Raw genomic sequence first — 19,091 nt, 5'->3', positions numbered from 1 at the left:
TTGACGGCCTAAAAACTGCCCCATCTAGTGGTCAAATGTATATTTATTGCACATGATGAAGCCACGCCCTGGACAGAACTGTACGCTTGTAATATTGGTCTGGTGAGTGGACTGTCACGTGACTCAAAAAAACGAACTCGTATGTATGCCATATATCACCGAGATCCTCCTAAACATAATTGATGTTAATCATAATATACAGGATTGATGGGGCAAACACCTTTTGACACTATCGTCAACCCGTGCAAACTCTCGCCCCACCCGGCCGAGTTACTCAGCTAAGTTGAACAAGCGTTTCTTTTCGCTGTTTCTGTCCGCGGCTGTAAAGCGCCAAACGTGAAATCGACTCCAAACTTGTTATGGAGGTTCATCGGCTCCTTCTGTGAAACGCCTGTCATTAGCATACACGTTGTTTTTTTTGGAACCGAAAACGCACCACTTAATAGCAATGGAAACACTTTTCAATAAACGTTTACAGGTTTACGTTAAGTGCAAAGATTGCGAGGAAAGGTAAGCGTGCGAGCGTTTGCTACCAGCTAACAGTACACCGGGGGCTTAAGTAATATTCGGCCCAAACTTGTATACAATACAATCTCTGACTTTCTTTAATACAATCTCAATTAAGACACGTAAGATGACTAATTTACGTTAGATGACTCATATGTACATAGGAATACGCTAATGTGTGTTCGTACCTATACGTCATATAACGTGCTAAGTGATAGGGACTATTCACAATGGTATTACTAGTAGCTACTCCCTGTGTTTAAATACACGTGATGCCATCACCTGAAGAAAGGTGCTTCCTCGAGGAAGATCAATAACAACTCCTCGTTGAACCTTTCTAGGTCATCCAAGTGGAATGACTAAATGTTTTAAAAGGTTTACTTTACTATCTAATCACAGCCTGCAAAACATACCAGATAATAACGTTTGGCCTTATCGTTTATTTATTTTACAATTTGTTCAGATCACTTTAATTTACTCTTAATGTTATGTGTCATCCTTTCAGAAAAGCCAATATCCGGGTCAATATTGACCTTCTGGTGACGTCGAACCCAGTCTACAAAAGAGTAAGTGTAACATTTCCACTGTCTTTGCACTCAGCTTACTTTGGGACTTGTGCGCTTAATTTACTTATATCATCGCCAATCACATCCTTCAGACTGCCTGTGTTCGAAGTTAATGTACAACGTACTTCCTGTGTAGGATACACAGATGTCCAATGCCGTTTCAACTGTTTTATTAGTTGAAATGCCTTACAATGTAGAGCTATGTGAAAAATGGAGTGCAAGATTTTTCCTTGTAGGAATTTAAGAAGCGAGGGGGAGCAGAATCGCTATAGAATCAATAATTAATGCCAAAGGAGTCCTACCTCACATGATCAAATCCTCTTTGTATGCAACTACTTAACACTATACGATGATGCATACATAAAATTGAATGTTTGCAATTATGTCGATGCTCGTTAACCTCCCTGCCCTTTTAATTGGTAGGATCTCGTTGTAAGGCTCACAGATGACGTGGACCCATACTTTCTATACAGCCTCTCCATATCTGAGGAGGACTACCAAAGGTATGTGTTAGGGCATCTTGGTAGGCCCTTGTGTAGGAACTTGGTTTGGAGCCGTCTACCCCAGAGTAGCCTTTCATAATGCTGCCATTGCTCACGGAGCTTCTTTTCTCCCTCCACTAGTCTGAAGGTGCAACAGGGGCTGCTGATCGACTTTGCCTCGTTTCCCCAGAAGTTTATTGACCTGCTTCATCTCTGCTTGGCAGAACAAGAGAAGGAGACTCCGAGGTATGTATAAAAAGACAACCCTGGTCCATTCAAAATTTTGGTCTGATTTTGTGAAGCCCCATGCGTTGTTTCTTTTTTGTAGCGACTAATTCCTGACCCTGTCCCTCAGTTTCATCGTATTTTAGTTTCTCCACCTGCTGCCTCACTATTAGTCTCTAATGAGTCCTTTTGTTCGCTTGTCAACAGATTCCTGCTGCACCTGGCATGCCAGTCGTCGCTGCACGACAGCGCTGCCCACTTCAGCGTTGTGGAGACCAACGCCTTCAAACACCTCAACCACCTGTCCCTGAAGCTGCTTCAGGGCTCGGACAAGGAGGTCAAGGATTACCTGGCAACATGCCTCTCGTCGCTGAAGGTGAGCCACTTGATGACAAGCCTGGACTGTTTCGTGGACAGGAGCTACAAGGGGGGGAAGAAAATACATTGGGTTTCCCTTGCAGTGTTTCTCTTCTCAACATGGATCAGTCATCGCTCCTACTAAATGTCTTCAACGTGTCCCCGGTTCATCAACCCTTTATATTTATACTTGGTTGCCCGATTGAGACCATGGATTATTTTTCCATGAGGCCCTCAAAGGATTATTGCACGACCGAAACACTTCAGGGAAAGAGTTTCAAGATTGTGATCAAACCTAAAGGATATACAAAACCATGAAGAAAAATAGTACCATAACACATCAGGGAAATGCAGTGTTCTAAATAGAAACGATTTTGAGTACCTCCCTTTTAGGACCGCAGTACAATAATAAGTACTTGATTATGATCATGTCAATGGATGCAGATTGTGATGTCTTGTGAAATCTTTCAGGAAGATAAGCAGTCTCTGGAGATGAAGCTGAAGAAGACTGAAGAGGACCTCTCTAGACAGCTTGCCTACGTTCAGCAGGTATATAGCTCACTGGGTCACTGTACTGAGTAGTTTACACCTTCTGGGCCACCAACAGATCAGAATCAAGGGTATAACTGTCCAATTGTTTTATCTTTTGATAAATACTGTTGTTGCTTTGCTAAATGTCAGATCTCTGACAAACGATAGTATTGTTTTCATAATTTTATATTTGAGAACAACTTAATTTTCTGTTTTTACTGAGATCGGGCCAACTATAGTGTTGCAACTTTAATTGAGACATGCCCTCCAAATGACAAATCCTTTCAGTCAGTTGGTTATGACAAAAGAGTAAGTGGAATGTCGGTCTTGTTTTCAAACCAATTCACCTGTACTGAGATCAAATTTCAGTACTGCATCACTCTTTATAGGCTAACAAAGCAAATACCCATTTACATGAGGTTTCTCTGAACTAGTATCCATTGCTATCACTAGATATGACAGGATATCCATTATCTACAATAATCTTCTTTTTTTTTAATAATCGCAACCTTGGGCTGCATTGTCCGGAATGAAAGGTGCAATATAAATAATGTGATTCTTATTATCGTCGTGCTTTGTCTTTAGACTCTGGCGGAGAAAACCAAAGAGTTGGACAAGCTACGTTCAGAATGGACCAGCCAGACGACGTCGCTCTCCAGCCGCCACTCACAGGACCTGATGTCGGAGAGGGAAAAGGCCCTCGAGGTTACTCTTTTACAGTCTATTTGCTTTTTCAAAGTACTGTACCAGATGGGAATCTGCTTGTGGTGTATATGGGTTTTATGTTTACCCTTCTGTCTAGGGGGTACGAGGGACGTAAAGCACAGTACAGGGCAAATGATCAAAATGAGATGGTTGTTTCAACAGGTACAGGTGAAACATGGTTGGTTCATGAGCTCTGTGACGATACACTGACCACACGATACTTAACACTTAGAATGGAAACACGGGGATGTTGCTCAAAGCAATGCATGGAGCAATTAAAAATACACACATGTTAAATATGTTATTTAGTCGAGAGGGAAGAATTAATTGAACACACCTTTTGCTTGTGTGAAACAAAGTGATTGCTTTGATGTGGTGTGGGACGCAAACACAGTCAACTAAAAGGAATAGAAAGAAAAAGGCTCATTTTATAAAATATATTTTCAGAATCCTCATCCGGCTAAATGAACAACACTCAAAGGGAGCCTCTTTTGATATATTAGGTAAAAACATATAATTGCCGAAATTGAGTGATAGGTTATGCAATTAAGAAAAAACAAAGGTGGGCCTCTTCATAACTAATTTATATATATTTTTAATTTTTTAAATTTTTTGCATCGTTTTATTTTTTTTACAAACCATAATTTTTGGTGCCCCCCCCCCCAGGTACTTGGTGCCCTACGCACTCTGCGTATAGGGAGCGGCGGGCCTGCTCAAAGGTGACATATTTATACCCACAGGTGTGAATGTGATTAGCCGTTACAAGCAGTTTTGAATCTGCCCCTTCTGACATCACAAGTGGGCGTGTCCACCTAGATGTATGACGGATAGACAACGTTTGCTACAGTCCACTGGGTAGGCTGGTAGACTGATCTGTCCAGCGATTTTCAAAACGGCTTCTAATAGCTAATCATACTCACACCTGATTGTATAATCTGTCCCCTTTTGAAAACGGTGAGAGCAGAACGGTGTGACTGCCTTTGCGTGTGGGTTCCTCTCAGAAGAGCGCGTCCTCACGGCAGCACTAGCCAGTCCCTCCAGAAAAACGCGATTATGCGATCGCATAATTCAACGCATAATCAGCCAAAGTCCGCATATTCATGCGGGGGCCTCATTTTTTCAAATATGCCGCACTTTCACCGCATAAATTGCTGATTTCGGCGCAAAATGTGCGGGGCTTGCATGATTTCATAATCCCTGCATTTTCGTTGCAAAAAAGTCACATATATCTTAGCAGAAAGTTGAAAAATGTTGCGTTTACTTCACACAAGAGCAGCCATTTCCCCCTGTTGCCATGGAAATTTTATGAAGTGACGTAATTACGCGACGTGAACGTCATCGAAAAGCTGCATCTTTCGCAAGTTCCCGCATTTTTTCGCAAGTTCCCGCAATTTTTCGCAAGTTCCCGCAATTTAATCGCATAAAATTGCATAAATATGCCGCATATTTCATCGCATTTTTTAAGAAAACGTGCCGCATAATCAAGGATTTTTGGCCGCAAGAATCACAAAAAAATGCCGCATTTTTCTGGAGGGACTGACTAGCATGGGCCCTCAACACTGACCAATCCCCCCCCCCACGCCCCCTGCAGATCCAGGGCCGGCTCCAGCAGCAGACGGAGCAAATCCGTCAGGAGCTGGAGGGCAGCCACCAGCGCAGCAGCCAGCAGCTGCAGAGCCGCCTGGCGGAGCTGGAGGCCTCGTCCCGGGAGCTGACGGAGCGCCGCTACAAGAACGAGTCGGCCCTCCGCGACCTCAAGATCAAGCTGGCCAGCGCTGAAGAGGTGGGCCCACAGCTGGGCGATTAATCGATTTTTAATCGTCATTCGAATTTACGGCTTAGGACGATGTTTAAAAGTGAAAAACTCCCCTTCTTTGTGATCCCGTAGTGCATAGTAACGGCCCCTCGATAATCTAATAAAAACCAGGTTTGGTTTGAAAAAATCGGAGATTTTGCTTTTTAGGCCACATCGCAGAGCACTACCCTGCACCTCCCTGGGCATGCTTTCTCAACCCCCGATTTCTCCCCCACGCTGGGTCACTTTTACCCCGCCAACTGATACTCCGCTAGGAGAAGCCGGGGATTGAAGTTTGCAGTTTGTATATACCGTACCTTGTTTTTCTCAAACCTTAACACTTATTCTTTGATCGACACAGATGAAGAACACAATCAGGTTTGTGTCGCTTTTTTTTTTTTTTTTTTGAAGTCTGCAATCAACCGCAGCCACCAAATGCACATGAGGCCCCACCCGCCGGACAGCATCGGGACCAACTGCTCTAAACCTCCTCCTCCCCCCCCCCCCCCCCCCCAGGAGTCCCAGCGGGCCAAGCAGCAGGTGTCCTCCCTGCGGCGGGAGAACGGCACCCTGGACACGGAGCTCCACGACAAGGAGCGCAGCCTGGGCCAGCTGCAGACGCGGCTGGCCGTGCTGGAGCAGGAGGTGAAGGACAAGGAGCAGCTGATGGGCCGCACCCGGGAGGTGCTGGAGGCCACCCAGCAGCAGAAGGTACGCTGGCGGCGTCCCGGGAGCGGTGTCGCCGCGTGACAACCCGCGGTGAACCGCCCATGTTTCGTATAGAACCATTCATTATCGCGGTCGGGTTATTCAGACCTCGTGAAATGTTATTGTTTTAAGGGTGACGTGTTATACCACCAGGTGCCTTTTACAAGCCGCTTTGAAAATGTGCCTCTTCTGACATCAAAAGTTGGCGTGTCCACCTAGATGTGTTCCGGATAGGTCGGTCTACCAGCCTACCCAGTGGCCTGTAGCAAACGATGCTCATCTATCATACGTCTCGGTGGACACGGCCCCTTGTGATGTCAGAAGAGGCCGATTTCCAAAAGAGGCTTGTAACGGCTAATCACACTCACATCTGGTGGTATAATATGTCACCTTTTTTAAAAAGTTCCTTGTTGAAACAATAAAATTGACATTCATGCATAAATATTAGCAAGTAAATTCTATCCAAGTGTTCAGGTAAACAACATTAACATTCTGCAGTGTGTGTCACGGTCACATTTTGATTCATTTATTTCATTAGGAAACGATAGAAGGAAACGTTGAATCTAAGGACCACCAAATAAAGAAGCTGGAATCGACAGTCAAATCCCTGTCGGAGGAGCAGAAAAAGGTTGGGGGCGTCACAAATTTGAATGTGACATCTCATGACGCAAACGCACTCGCCATTCCAATTAAGACTCCTGGATCAGCGTGTCTCGGTAGATCTGTGTGTGTGTGTGTGTGTGTGTGTGTGTGTGTGGGGTGCGTTTTTATTAAAAGCTGCTTCCCCTTTCCCCAACGAGGCCAACGGCATCATCAAGAAGCTGCAGGTAGACGGGCGGATGCTGGCGGAGAAGATCAAGGTGAAGAACTCCGTGACGGTGTCCCAGGAGAAGGTGGTGCAGGACACCGCCGAGAAGCTGCAGACCGCCCGGAGACTCCTGCAGGACGCAGAGCAGCGGCTCACACACAAGGACGAGCAGGTGGGCCTCGGTTTGGTTTGTAGTGTTAATATCGCTCCGAGTGTTGTTATTAGGAGTCCTATGAAAAACGGAGGAACCCTATTGTAATCGTTAGTATTATTATTATAAATGTTTTTATTATAGTTTTTTCCTGGCCAAATAGTCTATCTCAAAAACGAAATGCTCTAAAGTTAAGTTAAATTGGCAAGCTTTTAGAACTCGTAAAATGAGTTAGGGATGTAAAGGATGGGCAAGAATTAACTACAGCTGGCGCTATAACAAGCCTTTGAAGCACAACATACTCAACACGCCATTAGGAATGTGCAATATGCATGAAACTTGTCATACATGCACCATTCTTATAGTCATAGGGACGCTGGTTCAAGTCCAACATCAACCAACCATCTGTTAGACTGTCCTCACATAATGTTTTCCATCATGTATTCATTAGGCCACCACCATACCCAATACTAATACTCATACCTACGGTCATATGGTCATACAGTATTGTTGCTTGCAACTATATTTATTGTTAGTGTTAGTATATGTTATTAGTGTTAATGTCAGTATAAGTGCTGGTGTTGTTAGTGGTGTCAACGGTCACTTGGTTCAAGTATTAATAATTTAAGTTGCAAGCTGTTAATGTGTCCTGTTAAAGTCATCCGTTTTGATTGACAGGTTTCCAAGCTGAAGGAACAGCTGGAGACGACCATCGAGAAGCTCAATGAGAGCAAAGAGGTACTGAAGACCAACGAGAACGGTAAGAGATGATGGGTTACTATGTTCTTCTGACCGTAGCTGCAGCAGTAGCTCTCAAAATCAGAAGGAACACTTGTTCCTAAAACGATCAGTTGAAATATATAAGTGTATTTTTTGTCTCCTCACTCGGCAATGGAAGTAAATGGGGTCTGATGGGCTTCAGCCCCAGGTGCTGATAAAATGGCAGCTATGCGTCAGTGTTATTGATTAAACTAGCAAAGCTGATTATGAAGATTTGTCCTTTCTGCAAGAGGCACTGATGTTCATTGATATGGTGTTGACTAACAATGTGCTGCGAGCCAGTTTGCCATCTCCCTGTCTCTTCTAAGGCAAAACATTTTCCATCAGGGTTCAAACTGTGAGGAGGGCTGGGAAGATTAAATCAATTTTACACAATATTGCTTTGGAAAACATTGTAACCGATTGTTATGAATGTTGGTTTTAAAGTGTCTTTCTGTGTTCTGCCTCAGTCATCGGCTGGCTGAACAAGCAGCTGAATGAAAAGCAGCTCTTGAGGAAGCCCCCTGCTCCAGAGTCCTTCCAGAGCCCCTCGGCCCTGTCCACCACGGCAGGCCCCAGGGTACGAAACCATGGGCCGATACTAAGCAGAAATAACTGTGTTCCAAAGACTGAGTAATTGATATACTAGGGATGCACCGAAATGCAGATTCTTGGCTGAAACCGAATATACTGAAAGTTAGCCGAAACCGAGGTGCGCTCGGCTCTTTTTTTATCTGTGTATTGTCATTTAGTTGTTTACAAACTTCCGCGCGGCTCTTTTTTAATCTCTCTTTTGATGAAGTGCACCCGGCTCATTCCCAACTTTTTTTTCTCATATCACCAAAAATAGAAATGTATTTTTTTTTCGGCCTTTTTACTCATTTTAGGTGGGCGAATTTTCGGTGCATCCCTATTATATACATATTTTCCTATTAAACTGCGTGACAGAACTGCATGGAAAGAATGACCCTAAAATAAGCTTTGTTTACCAACTACGGGTTGGTTGACTCTCCTGCTGCTGTGTGGCTCAAGTCTCATTTCAGCCACGTTTACTTTCTCCATTGTACCAAAAGGCCCAGTTTTACCCCATGGCGCCCAAGCCAGCCTTCTCTCATGCAGACACTCCGGACTTCCTTCCGCCGGTCCAGCGCACTGTGCCACCGCCCCATAAACCGTAGGTCGCATGGCTATGTGAGGTATGCCTTGTTATGTCTTGATGGAGAACAGTCGTGATCATATCCTCCTCCTTTGGGTCCAGGGTGGAGTCTGGCGGCTTGGACGCCAAGTATTTTGAGAGGAGAGAAGACAGCATTCCTCTGTACGGCCTGCTGTCCAACCTTCAATCCAGAGGTAGCCTACACAGGCAGCACTGTACTCTGGGACAGTACTGGAGTTAACTGTTGGACTGACTATAAGGGGGGACTTTTGGTTTGGTATTACTAGTCTTGTAAAACAATGTTTTTCTTCTTGTTTCTAGAGTTACCTCCACACCCGTCGAAGCAGAACATACCTTCAGCATACTTCTCTGCATAGTCTTTTAAGCATGGATGCTTATGGTGCTCCATCTATTTATCATATTTGCATTTCCTCTGTCCTCTTTTTAAATGTTTTCAATGTTTTTGGTAGCGTCCTGTTGGGTCTTTTCCACATTTTTTTTTATTGTATTTACTTGTATGTGCAAAAACGTTAGTATGTCTTAATTTATCTACCAAATTAAAATCGTTTCGGAAGTTATCAATGTTTTACTTTTATTTTTTCAGTTTTACATTTTAAAAGGGATTTAACAGTCTGTGAGGCCAAGGTCCATAATAAAGTGTCAAATGATCTTCATAGAAATTATAAATATTCTGTTATGCATCCCTTCCATTCAATTTGGTCATTTGGATATTTCAACAAAATAAAATAATTATTAAAGTGACCCCTACTGGCATGTTTTGCTAACAATCTCTTATGGGTGATAGTATGCCACCAGGTGTGAGTGATTAGCCATTAAAAGCTGTTTGAAAATTGGCCTTTTCCACTTGTGATGTCACTAAAACACAGGAAAAGGCAGATTTCCATACAGCTTCTGATATTGCAAATCACACTCCACTGGTGGCATAATATCACCCCATTCAGTGAAATAATAAGTGTTTCAATTAATGGATTTGAGAGTAAAAGGAAGATTTTGACCAAAAAAGTATGAGTATACAAGCAGCATTATGTAGATGTAGCACCTTCACTAATGTTGGCCACACCTTTCTAAATGTAGGCTTAGAGCAGTTTTAAGAAATTCAAGTTTGCGTTTCCAGGCATTGAATAAACGTCACACACATCAGAAAAGGGCAACAACAAACACTTAATATCAAAATATATTTTATTCTGAACTTTTTTTTTTTACTGATCCGATTGAAATGGCAGCAGATCGATCTGATTTAACAAATAAAAGGGGGGGAGGGGGGGAGCCGGACTGAAACGCTGTTATTTGACGGGGGGACTCGGTAAAGGCTGACTCGGCAATCTCCTGTCAACACTTTTATTCATTTTTACAAAAGAAAATCATTTTCTTCCGCACATTTAATAATTTGACAATCTTTAAACTGTTGACTGAAGTGCTTTGAGGAATAATATAATTAACAGGTTTCTTGGAACATACAACAAGCTCAGCTGTTTTTTGCAAGCCACAAGTATGCAGTTTAATTTTCTAAGAGCATGAGTAATGAGGGGAAATGTGGGAATAAAGTAAAGCGTTCAGTTTGAGGCCGTTTAAAAGCACTAAAGTCAACTCCTCATGGTGTGTGGTCAAATGTGGAATTCTGCTTCTTAGAAACACAATTACAGGCAAAATGGCATCTTTTTTTACTTTTTATTCATTTTAATTACAAAATACTTCCAGCTGAGTAATTACCGAGTCAACCTTTACACTGTTCCATAAGTAACAAAAGCATGGAACAAATGACTTCTGATCAATTCTCAACAATTTGATTTTTTTTCAATCTACAAAGAAATTACAAACACATTTTTGCTTTTTAAAATCGTACTTTAAAAGTTATTTAAAAAATGTCTGGTCAGGAAGGGACATTGTAATAAAATGTGAGCAGTAATGAGGCCAAAATGAGGTCTAAGAATCATCAATGGTCAGATGATGTAACACGGATGAAATAGTTGAATCTTGGTTTTTGTGGCAATTTAATTGACTGTGACATCGTCATGCTCAAGGGCGAAGGGGTATGTGGTCAATTCTTTTAAATGAAACATACCTGTAAAGCCATAAGGCAATCGCGAGTTAATTTCTTTAAGAATTGCGCGGTATGTCTGAAACCACATTTTCTCAGACAACCAAAGTGCTGCACTGTCACTGCAAGGTGACAAACTTTTGACGACAACATGAAAAATGTGTCTTCAAAATGTCCAGCAAATTTTTCCAATGTGCGATCAACAATCAGATTATAATCAAATTAATCTTTTGGTTGTGTTTACACAGGCACGTTCCCAGCCCCTCCCCGATCAATACCCGGCCCTGATCTTCTGAATAGAGAAAGCCCACCTGCCCTGGTTATGCTGTGTGAAGGCGACCTGAACAAATGTTTAACCAAATTTGTCCATGGGGATGGGTCGTTGTTCAGGTAGAATGGCCCCTGTTGACCAGCCTCAACACCCCCTCCACCTGACTTTGTCTTCTTTTCTGTTTTTAGAAAGTGGGAAACCCAAATGAGCACAAAAACTAGCAACTTTATAAAAAAACAAATAAAACATCAAACATGTTCGATTAACGCCAATGATTTGGTTTCTTGTTACGAGGGATGAGGTGACAGGGCTAATGCGGTCTGGGTTCTGTCAGAAGTTTGCTTCCTTCCTCAGGCTGGTCAATAACAAAAAAGGGTTTTTGGCTCGGCACACGATTTGCTGCGGATGAGAAAGCATTACATTATTTTGGCAGCTATGAAACCAAACAACCTCTTTTGTAACGTCTGAGTGCCAGCTTGCCCTTGTCAAGAACGGCAGTTTCCTGGAACATTAGGTAACGCCGTGTAACACCCACACAGGTGTCAGACAACTGATGCTTCTCACAGTTTGCTCTTTCCAGAGCCTATCCGACAAGCAGGGAACAAGTGTCAAGGCCGGCGTGGGTCTGTTTTTCTTGTTTCCGACATGCTTAGGAAAAGGACTGAAAGCAACGTTTGTCTGCCTAGCGAATAGCACATGGACAACATGCCAATTGTGATCTGTTTCACTATCCAAAAAGACTCCAGCAGAACCGCTCAGCAGATCAACGACACACCGTACAGGGAGTCCTTATCCAAAGACAGCTTTTAACCTGTCTCCGATATTGGAGGGGACACGTCCCCTCCGTCCCCCCCGGTTCCTACGCCCTTGCTTCTGAGCACCAAACCACTGGCTCCCGGCTCTGCTCGGCTCACAGCAGAGCTGTAGAGCGACCCCAGTGACACACAGCCGCGCTGCCCTTTGGAGCGGATGGTGGGACTTTGGTGGGACTGTCAACAATGTAAAGTAAAGCCGTGTATGCCGGCCTTGTCCTTCTCTGAAGTTTTACAACGGTGATTGTTAAAGTGTAGCGTTGTGTTAGGTCGCCATGTGCCCCTCACGCCTTATTGCAACTCTGACCTGACCAACAAAACAAAAACAAACCTACTGAAATATGTAACCAGCAATTGAGAAACACATAGTCCAACTGCCCTCCTGAATTGCGAAAGTTGTTCAACAGACATCCAACTCAACCAAAATGACCATACCTTTTTTTTTTTTTTTTAGGGGTGGGGGGTGGGGGGGGGGGGGGGGGGTTGTTGGGATGATGAAGAGGAGCATTCTTTAAAGTAAAAAAAAAAAAAAAAAGCAAAATAGCCTCCAAATTTTGGTACATATACGGATCTGTTATTTTTTTGTCTTTTGGGTTTTTTTTTGTAATTTTTCCAACCGCGTCTCTCGTTGCGTCTCCGTTAGAGTCACTGCACAGATCAGAGAGGGAGAAGGAGCGTTCACGTGACTCCGTCCGTCAGTTCCAGCCGTTCCGTCTGTCCATCCTCTCTGTTTAACCGTTGGGCTGCGTGGTGGACCTGCTGTGTCAGGGTGCTTTGCTTCCCGTTCCCCTCCTTCACCCCCCCCCCCCCCCCTTGCTTCCTGTCTGTCCATTGGTGGGCAGGGCCTGTGGTGGTGGGCGGGGCCTGCGGTGGTGGGCGGGGCCTGCGGTGGCGGTGAGCGCGAGTAGTGCGCGGGGAACGGGGCCAGGGACAGTCGTTTTGGCTATGTACACATTCATGGTCGGTCCATGGCTTCCAAAGGAGCAGCAGCAAAGCGAGACTATTTCCGCAGGTCTAATACGCACACCTGAGGGACAAGAGACGATAGAGTACGTTAAACACGGCGCGAAAAACAGGAGTTTCCAACGGTCAAGGTGCAACATGTGGGCGTGGACTGGGAAAGGATAGGAGCCGTGAGAGGCGATGTGCAGGTGGACTCACCGATCCGTCGGATGCACTGGCTCCCACCTTGTCCCCGGCTGCGTTCCAACACACCTCGAAAATGCCCCCCGTCCCCCGGTAGCTGTGGACTAATGCGCCAGTCTGGAGAGATGGAGAGAGAGACGGGAGGGGGTTCAGGGGAGGACAGGGTGGTTGTTGGTTGATGAGTTCACACACTATGTCCATTGCAGACGTTGGATTTTTTTCTTTTTGACTTAATAATCACTTGCTGACATTTAATTACAAAACAGTCGTAGATCCACACTTGTGGATCGTATTCGGTGCACAATTTGTAACGTCAACAAATCTAACTAAGGTATACAACAGTGAAATGACAATTTAATTAAAAGACATAGATCTAATTTAACTCAATCTAAAAAAAAAAAAAAGATCTATAGGCGCTCTAACATGCCATATCGTAGCGTGTGCTATCGGTCTATTCCCGCTCATGTTGAACCAGGGGCTGTGCAATTTATAGACTTTTGATCGTGAGTTCGATTTTCGGGTCAGACGATCTCCAAACCAATATAAATTAAGTTGAGACTATTTTATTTCTTTTTCTAAGCACATTTGTTTTATTCATATATATAATAGAAATTGCAGAACAGCTGTATATGTATTTGTAAATTATTTTCTATTTGAACATTTGTGTATTTTTTTAATAGGGGATTTCAAAGTTCTCAGTTACATTTCTTTTTTGTTGAAAGAAATGCCGAATAACTGCATCATGTTTCCAAAGTCAAAAATAATCGTGAGTTCAACATTGACCCAAATAACCGAGACTATGATTTTCTTTTCCGTCATCGAGCAGCCCTAGTGGAACCTCAGCGAGGAGACGGCATGGACAGCGGAGACGTCCGTTGCCTTGGCTTCCCCTCCTCTCCCCTGGTGAGGTGCGTGGGACGGACGTACCTGCGTGTTCCAGATGTGGACACACTTGTCGAAGGAGCCGCTGGCCAGGTGGCGTCCGTCGGGGCTGAAGGCCACGCTGTAGACGGGCTCCTGGTGCTTGGTGAGCGTGTGGATGCAGATGCCCCGCTCCACGTCCCACAGCCGCACCGTCGAGTCAAACGACGCGCTGCCCGGGGAGAACACACACGTTGTTCATTATTGAGGCAGGAACCGACCAAACCCTCCTCTATGATCTAGTCCCCACAACGATGTAACCCACGACGTCGCTTTGAATCGAAATATTAAGTTGTTTTAGGGTCGGGTTTTGCTTAGAGGTGACCTATTATGGGGTGTCCGCCTAGATGTGTGCTGGATAGATCAGTCTGCCGGCATACCCAGTGGACTGTAGCAAACTCTGCTCGTCTATCCATCACACATCTAGGTGGACCCCTTGTGATGTCAGAAGAGGCCGATTTTCAAAACGGCGTGTAACAGCTAATCACACTCACACCTGGTGGTATAACATGTCACCTTTAAGGTACTGTATGTAAGGGTAGGAAAGCCCAAGCAAAGCAAAATGCACTGTATACAGGGTCTTTCTGGAGAGGGGAGTTGTTGGGAACAGGAGCCTAGACTACAGATGAAGGCAGTGCTGCCTAGAGGAGCTGGAGCCATGCTAGAGGGACTATGCTGCAGCCCAGAGGGAGAACAGAGGTATCTGGACTGGAGCCGACAGGAGGGCTTCAGAAGGCCTGCTCGTGTGACTCGGGCCTCCACTTTGCTCCCAAGTTCCCAGTTGTAGGAACTTCATTGTTGTACATTGTGCTGTTTGTTTGCAACCATAAAATGTAATCTAAAAAATGCAATTGGGCCACATGATATAAATAAAACCCCCAGATGTAATTCCTCTGGAATGCACAGGAGTTTTACATTGTTTATCTCAAGGGCATGAGGAACGATGCTTTAACAACATTGTAACATGTTGTGGGAAATGTGTTAGTAATATCCAACAATAGTCTCAACTTGATTGAATCGTTCCTGAGTTTAATACACCTTTGTATCAGTTCTCCTTGCACCAAACGACCCTCCCCTCAGCTCCAATTTAAAAACATCTGACACTGCGGCAATGTCACGTCTTCATTGACTAGATTACTTAAGTGGCCTCCCGCCCATAGTGAATATAAATGGACTTGGCCTCTCCCCCGACGGCTGGGTTCAGCCAGGGCCAATCCACCATACTCTGGGCCGTCACTCCCACACCTTGTTCAGGTTTATTCAGACCTAAAAACACTTCAATGTTCCTGCCCAGTTTGAAGGCTACCCGAAGTGTCTCTGAATACGCTTGGTAAATGCCGCCAGGGCATCTTCTAGGGCTGAACGATTAATCTAATTGATTTACAAAACACAAAGGCTGCGATAAAAGAAAAAACGTTGGATTAAATGAATCATTTTGTTTATTTTTTGGGATTTGCACTGTTACTGACTGAAGTTCAATAAGATTGATATATCTATATTTTAATTAGTACTTTTTTTTTAAATAGCTAAATAAAGATGTAACAATATTAATTCATGCATCAATTCCTATCGACAGATAGGCCTGGCCTAAAGGAAAGATCGGTTTATATGTTGACTGCTTCAAATGTTGTGTTGGTCATACTATAGAAAGATTTATTGCTTGTTTAGTGAATAATACAGAAGATAAGGAACTCGCAATTCGATTGTTTCCCCAAATCGTTCGGCACTAGTTTCTTCCCATGACCACACTCACACCAACTGAGCGGTAGCTGGGTTACCTGGCGAGCATGAGGTTCGCGCTGGGGTTGTTGGTTCCGGGCCCGGTGGGACTCCACTTGATGGTGTAGATCTCTTTGCTGTGGGCCTGCAGGTCATGGACGCACGAGTCCTGCTTCATACTCCAGATCTGTCACACACACACATGGACACACACGCGTGGACGGTGAACACTAAAGAATGCTCACTCTGCTGTGTGGGATAGGAAATGTGAGGTTGATCGCGCACGGTTTAGCGACGGTGACCGCGCCAGGTTTAGATGATACTAGCTGCTAATTCCAAATCCTCATCTTCAAACCGGTTATCCGGGGGTCGGGGCGCGGGGAAGCAGCTCCAGCAGGGAGCCCCAGATATCCCTGTCCCGGGCCACATTGACCAGCTCTGACGGGGGGGGTTCCCGAGGCGTTCCCAGGCTGGTGTTGAGATATCATCTCCCCACCAAGTCCTGGGTCTTCCCTGAGGCCTCCTCCCTAGAGAGGTGCCCGGTGGACATCCTCACCAGACGTTGCTAATTGCACCGTGTGCTATAACAAAGACAATGCTGTGGCAGTTTCGGGGGGGGGGGGAGGTGTCCTGCTTACCTTCAGCGTCATGTCGTCGGAGCAGGAGGCCAGCAGGTTCCCCGTGGGGTCCCACTTGATGGCGTTCACTTCATTCTGGACAAGAGGGGAGGGATGTGAGTGCATTGCAGCTGGGTAGAGTACTAACGCATACACACACACATCATTTGTGTTGGATTATCTTACTTTAAAGGAAAACCTAGCCCTAAAATAATTTATTTTAGGTGTAATGTTGTGTGTCACTATAGATCCTGCTCCAAACCTTGACTTAAATGCACAAAGATTACAAAATGTATGGTAGAATGTATAGATGGACTCACATTGCCCTCTATGGGTTAAACGCATGCAATTGCATGAGTTCCTTGCTTGGTCACTGGCTGTTCTGGATTTCCCTGTATAACCACTGCCAGTGTTACTATTACTACTACGGCTGTTACGATCACTAGTACTACTCACTGTGTGTCCCTGGAATGTTTTGATTGGTCGGTCCTGGCCCAGTTTGCAGACGTGGATGCACATGTCTGTGCTGCAGGAGGCAAACGTGTTGTTGCTCTGCCAGTCTACGTCCAGAGCCGGAGCTGTAAGGAGGCGCAGGGGGTCAAAACCTCATGATAATCATCATATTAATAATAATTGTAATAAGTACAACATTTGTAATAAGAAGAAGAAAAAAAAATTATAATAATGGCTGTGAAGTATGTTTTTGCATTCTTACCTGAATGGAAAGGAAACTGTTGTTTGGCTTCCCCTGTGTGGGCATCCCATATGATTGTTGTCTGAGAGGACAGAGACACACACGCCACACACACAAACCAAGGAACTACATTAACTCCAAACTACATTTGTCTCCGAGTCATTTCACTGTGCAGCAGAATGGTTCACTGTCAATCAATGTGTTTTCCTGCAGGGTGGGCCGTGTGTGTGTGGGCCAGCCCCCCACCCCCCTCACCTTGTCTACGCCTGCACTCAGGATGAAGTTGCCTTTCTTATTCCACTTGAGGGCGAAGATGGGCCCTTTGTGTTGCCCGAGCGTGCTGGCCAGGTTCCCTAGGAAACGAGCGACAATGGACATTGAACAATTGGCCCCTTGATGTGTTATCCTTGAACAAGAAAGCAAATCGTGGAATAAAAATCTCACATTGGATCAAAGATGTCCTAGCAAAGAGTATTGGGGCAACTTCAGTAAGAGCTAGTGTAGAGGTAAGTTGCACATGCAGACGTGCTCACTGGGAGCCAATGCATTCTTTGTTTTTTAAACACTAAACACTAAACACTAAAGTAAAGCGGCTCTGAGGGGCCGTGGCACGCCGTCCGAGAAGCGCAGACTTGGGTGTCGCGGTTCAAGGAGGTCACGTCGTCTTCGGCTGGGACCACTTGGTCTTTCGGTTCTGCGCCTGTTTTGCGCAGTTCATGCACGTCGTCTTTGAAATCGGGTTATAGCCGGGCAATAAAGAGTACGAAAACTACCCAACAGCAGGGTTTCTCCACAAAAAAAAACACTTCCTATGGAGTTTGCCGATACGAGCTCAAACTACTCCCGAGTCCCACTTTGAGGGTGACATATTACACCACCAAGATCAAGTGTTATTAGCTGTTACAAGCCGTTCTGAAAATCTGCCTCTTCTGAAATCCCAAGTGGACGTGTCCACCTAGATGTGTGCAGGATAGATGAGCAACGTTTGCTACAGTCCACTGGGTAGGCTGGTAGACTGATCCATCCAGCACACAGCTAGGTGGACACGCCCACTTGTGATGTCAGAAGAGGCTGACTTTCAAAACGGCTTGTAACGGCTTATCACACTCACACCTGGTGGTATAATATGTCACCTTTAAGAATCAACTTGTTGTCCGGTGCTGTCCTTCAGGTTTGAATTAAGTGTTTGGTTTCTGTCCCAAGGTCCGGACATTGCACACTGAGCACAAGATTCAGAGTGCGAGCAGAGTGTGTGATGCTGCGACGAATACTAATAGGGCAGCGGCGGCCTGCGTGTTTGTGTGGGCGTGTCTTACCGTCCTTTGTCCATATCCTGGCAAAGCCGTCGTACGAGCCTGTTGCTAATAGCGTTCCCTCACTCTGCAGGAAGGACGAGAGAGGGGGGGGGGAGATAGAGAGCGAGAGCGCGCACGTTAATGACACTGAACTAGGCGCAGCAGACCTTGAACTCCTTGAAGAAAAGCACCACTGTTTGTTTTAGGTACACACTATGATGGCATATTGGTGTGTGAAGCTCGTCCACTCTTGCATGGTATAATGTGTGTGTGTTTTCTTTTGCCCTTACGTTCAGCCTAGCAATGCGTGTGTGCATTTGTCCACTTTAGCAAGTTGTGTGTGTGTGCGTGCGTGTGCGGTCCTTACGTTCCAGTCCAGTGAGGTGACGTCCTTATTGCTGGGGACGTCCTGGCCGCCCTCACGTATGCAGTGACGGAGAACCAGCTGTGTGGAGCTGCTAGTGCTGTTCTCACTCAGGTTCCAGATGCGTGCCGTCGAGTCACCCGACCTGATGATCACACACACACACACACACACACACACACACACACACACACACACACACACACACACACACACACACACACACACACACACACACACACACACACACACACACACACACACACACACACACTATGAGTTCATTGAATTGGCTTGGGGCAAAAGATTAAAAGTTTGACCTTAAAAGTGTTTACTGGTAAAGTAAACACAACACCGCCACCTATTGGTGGCCATTGGGAACTACAACAACATCAGAGGCTGACGTCACCCTACACATTAGACTTTCAAAAATGATCCTTACA

At 45.0% G+C, this 19,091-nt stretch overlaps 2 protein-coding genes across 2 annotated transcripts in view; one reads left to right on the top strand and one right to left on the bottom strand.

Moving 5' to 3' along the window:
- The first annotated feature begins 417 nt into the window (after positions 1-417).
- Positions 418-9,274, top strand: sass6 (SAS-6 centriolar assembly protein). Its single transcript, XM_079740619.1, has 16 exons — positions 418-510; positions 1,013-1,073; positions 1,497-1,576; positions 1,697-1,801; positions 1,988-2,156; positions 2,609-2,686; positions 3,254-3,373; positions 4,965-5,156; positions 5,685-5,879; positions 6,415-6,504; positions 6,677-6,856; positions 7,514-7,595; positions 8,065-8,174; positions 8,668-8,768; positions 8,853-8,944; positions 9,072-9,274. Exons 1-16 carry the CDS (start codon positions 449-451, stop codon positions 9,125-9,127), a joined length of 1,773 nt encoding a protein of 590 aa, XP_079596745.1. The 5' UTR covers positions 418-448; the 3' UTR covers positions 9,128-9,274.
- A 708-nt stretch (positions 9,275-9,982) lies between these two features.
- Positions 9,983-19,091, bottom strand: part of tbl1xr1a (TBL1X/Y related 1a) — a 30,436-nt gene continuing 21,327 nt past the window's right edge. The window contains exons 7-16 of the mRNA XM_079739695.1: positions 18,652-18,793; positions 18,306-18,369; positions 17,245-17,342; positions 17,011-17,071; positions 16,752-16,873; positions 16,317-16,391; positions 15,738-15,865; positions 13,966-14,131; positions 13,054-13,155; positions 9,983-12,919 (exon numbers count right to left, since the gene is read on the bottom strand). Coding sequence (XP_079595821.1) covers positions 12,893-12,919; positions 13,054-13,155; positions 13,966-14,131; positions 15,738-15,865; positions 16,317-16,391; positions 16,752-16,873; positions 17,011-17,071; positions 17,245-17,342; positions 18,306-18,369; positions 18,652-18,793 — 985 coding nt within the window. The 3' untranslated portion in view covers positions 9,983-12,892. The remainder of the gene's footprint in view (positions 12,920-13,053; positions 13,156-13,965; positions 14,132-15,737; positions 15,866-16,316; positions 16,392-16,751; positions 16,874-17,010; positions 17,072-17,244; positions 17,343-18,305; positions 18,370-18,651; positions 18,794-19,091) is intronic.

The sequence above is a fragment of the Pollachius pollachius genome (assembly GCF_949987615.1).
Source record: "Pollachius pollachius genome assembly, chromosome: 7".
Taxonomy (NCBI): Eukaryota; Metazoa; Chordata; class Actinopteri; order Gadiformes; family Gadidae; genus Pollachius; species Pollachius pollachius.
This window is presented reverse-complemented; position numbering and strand designations above follow the sequence as displayed.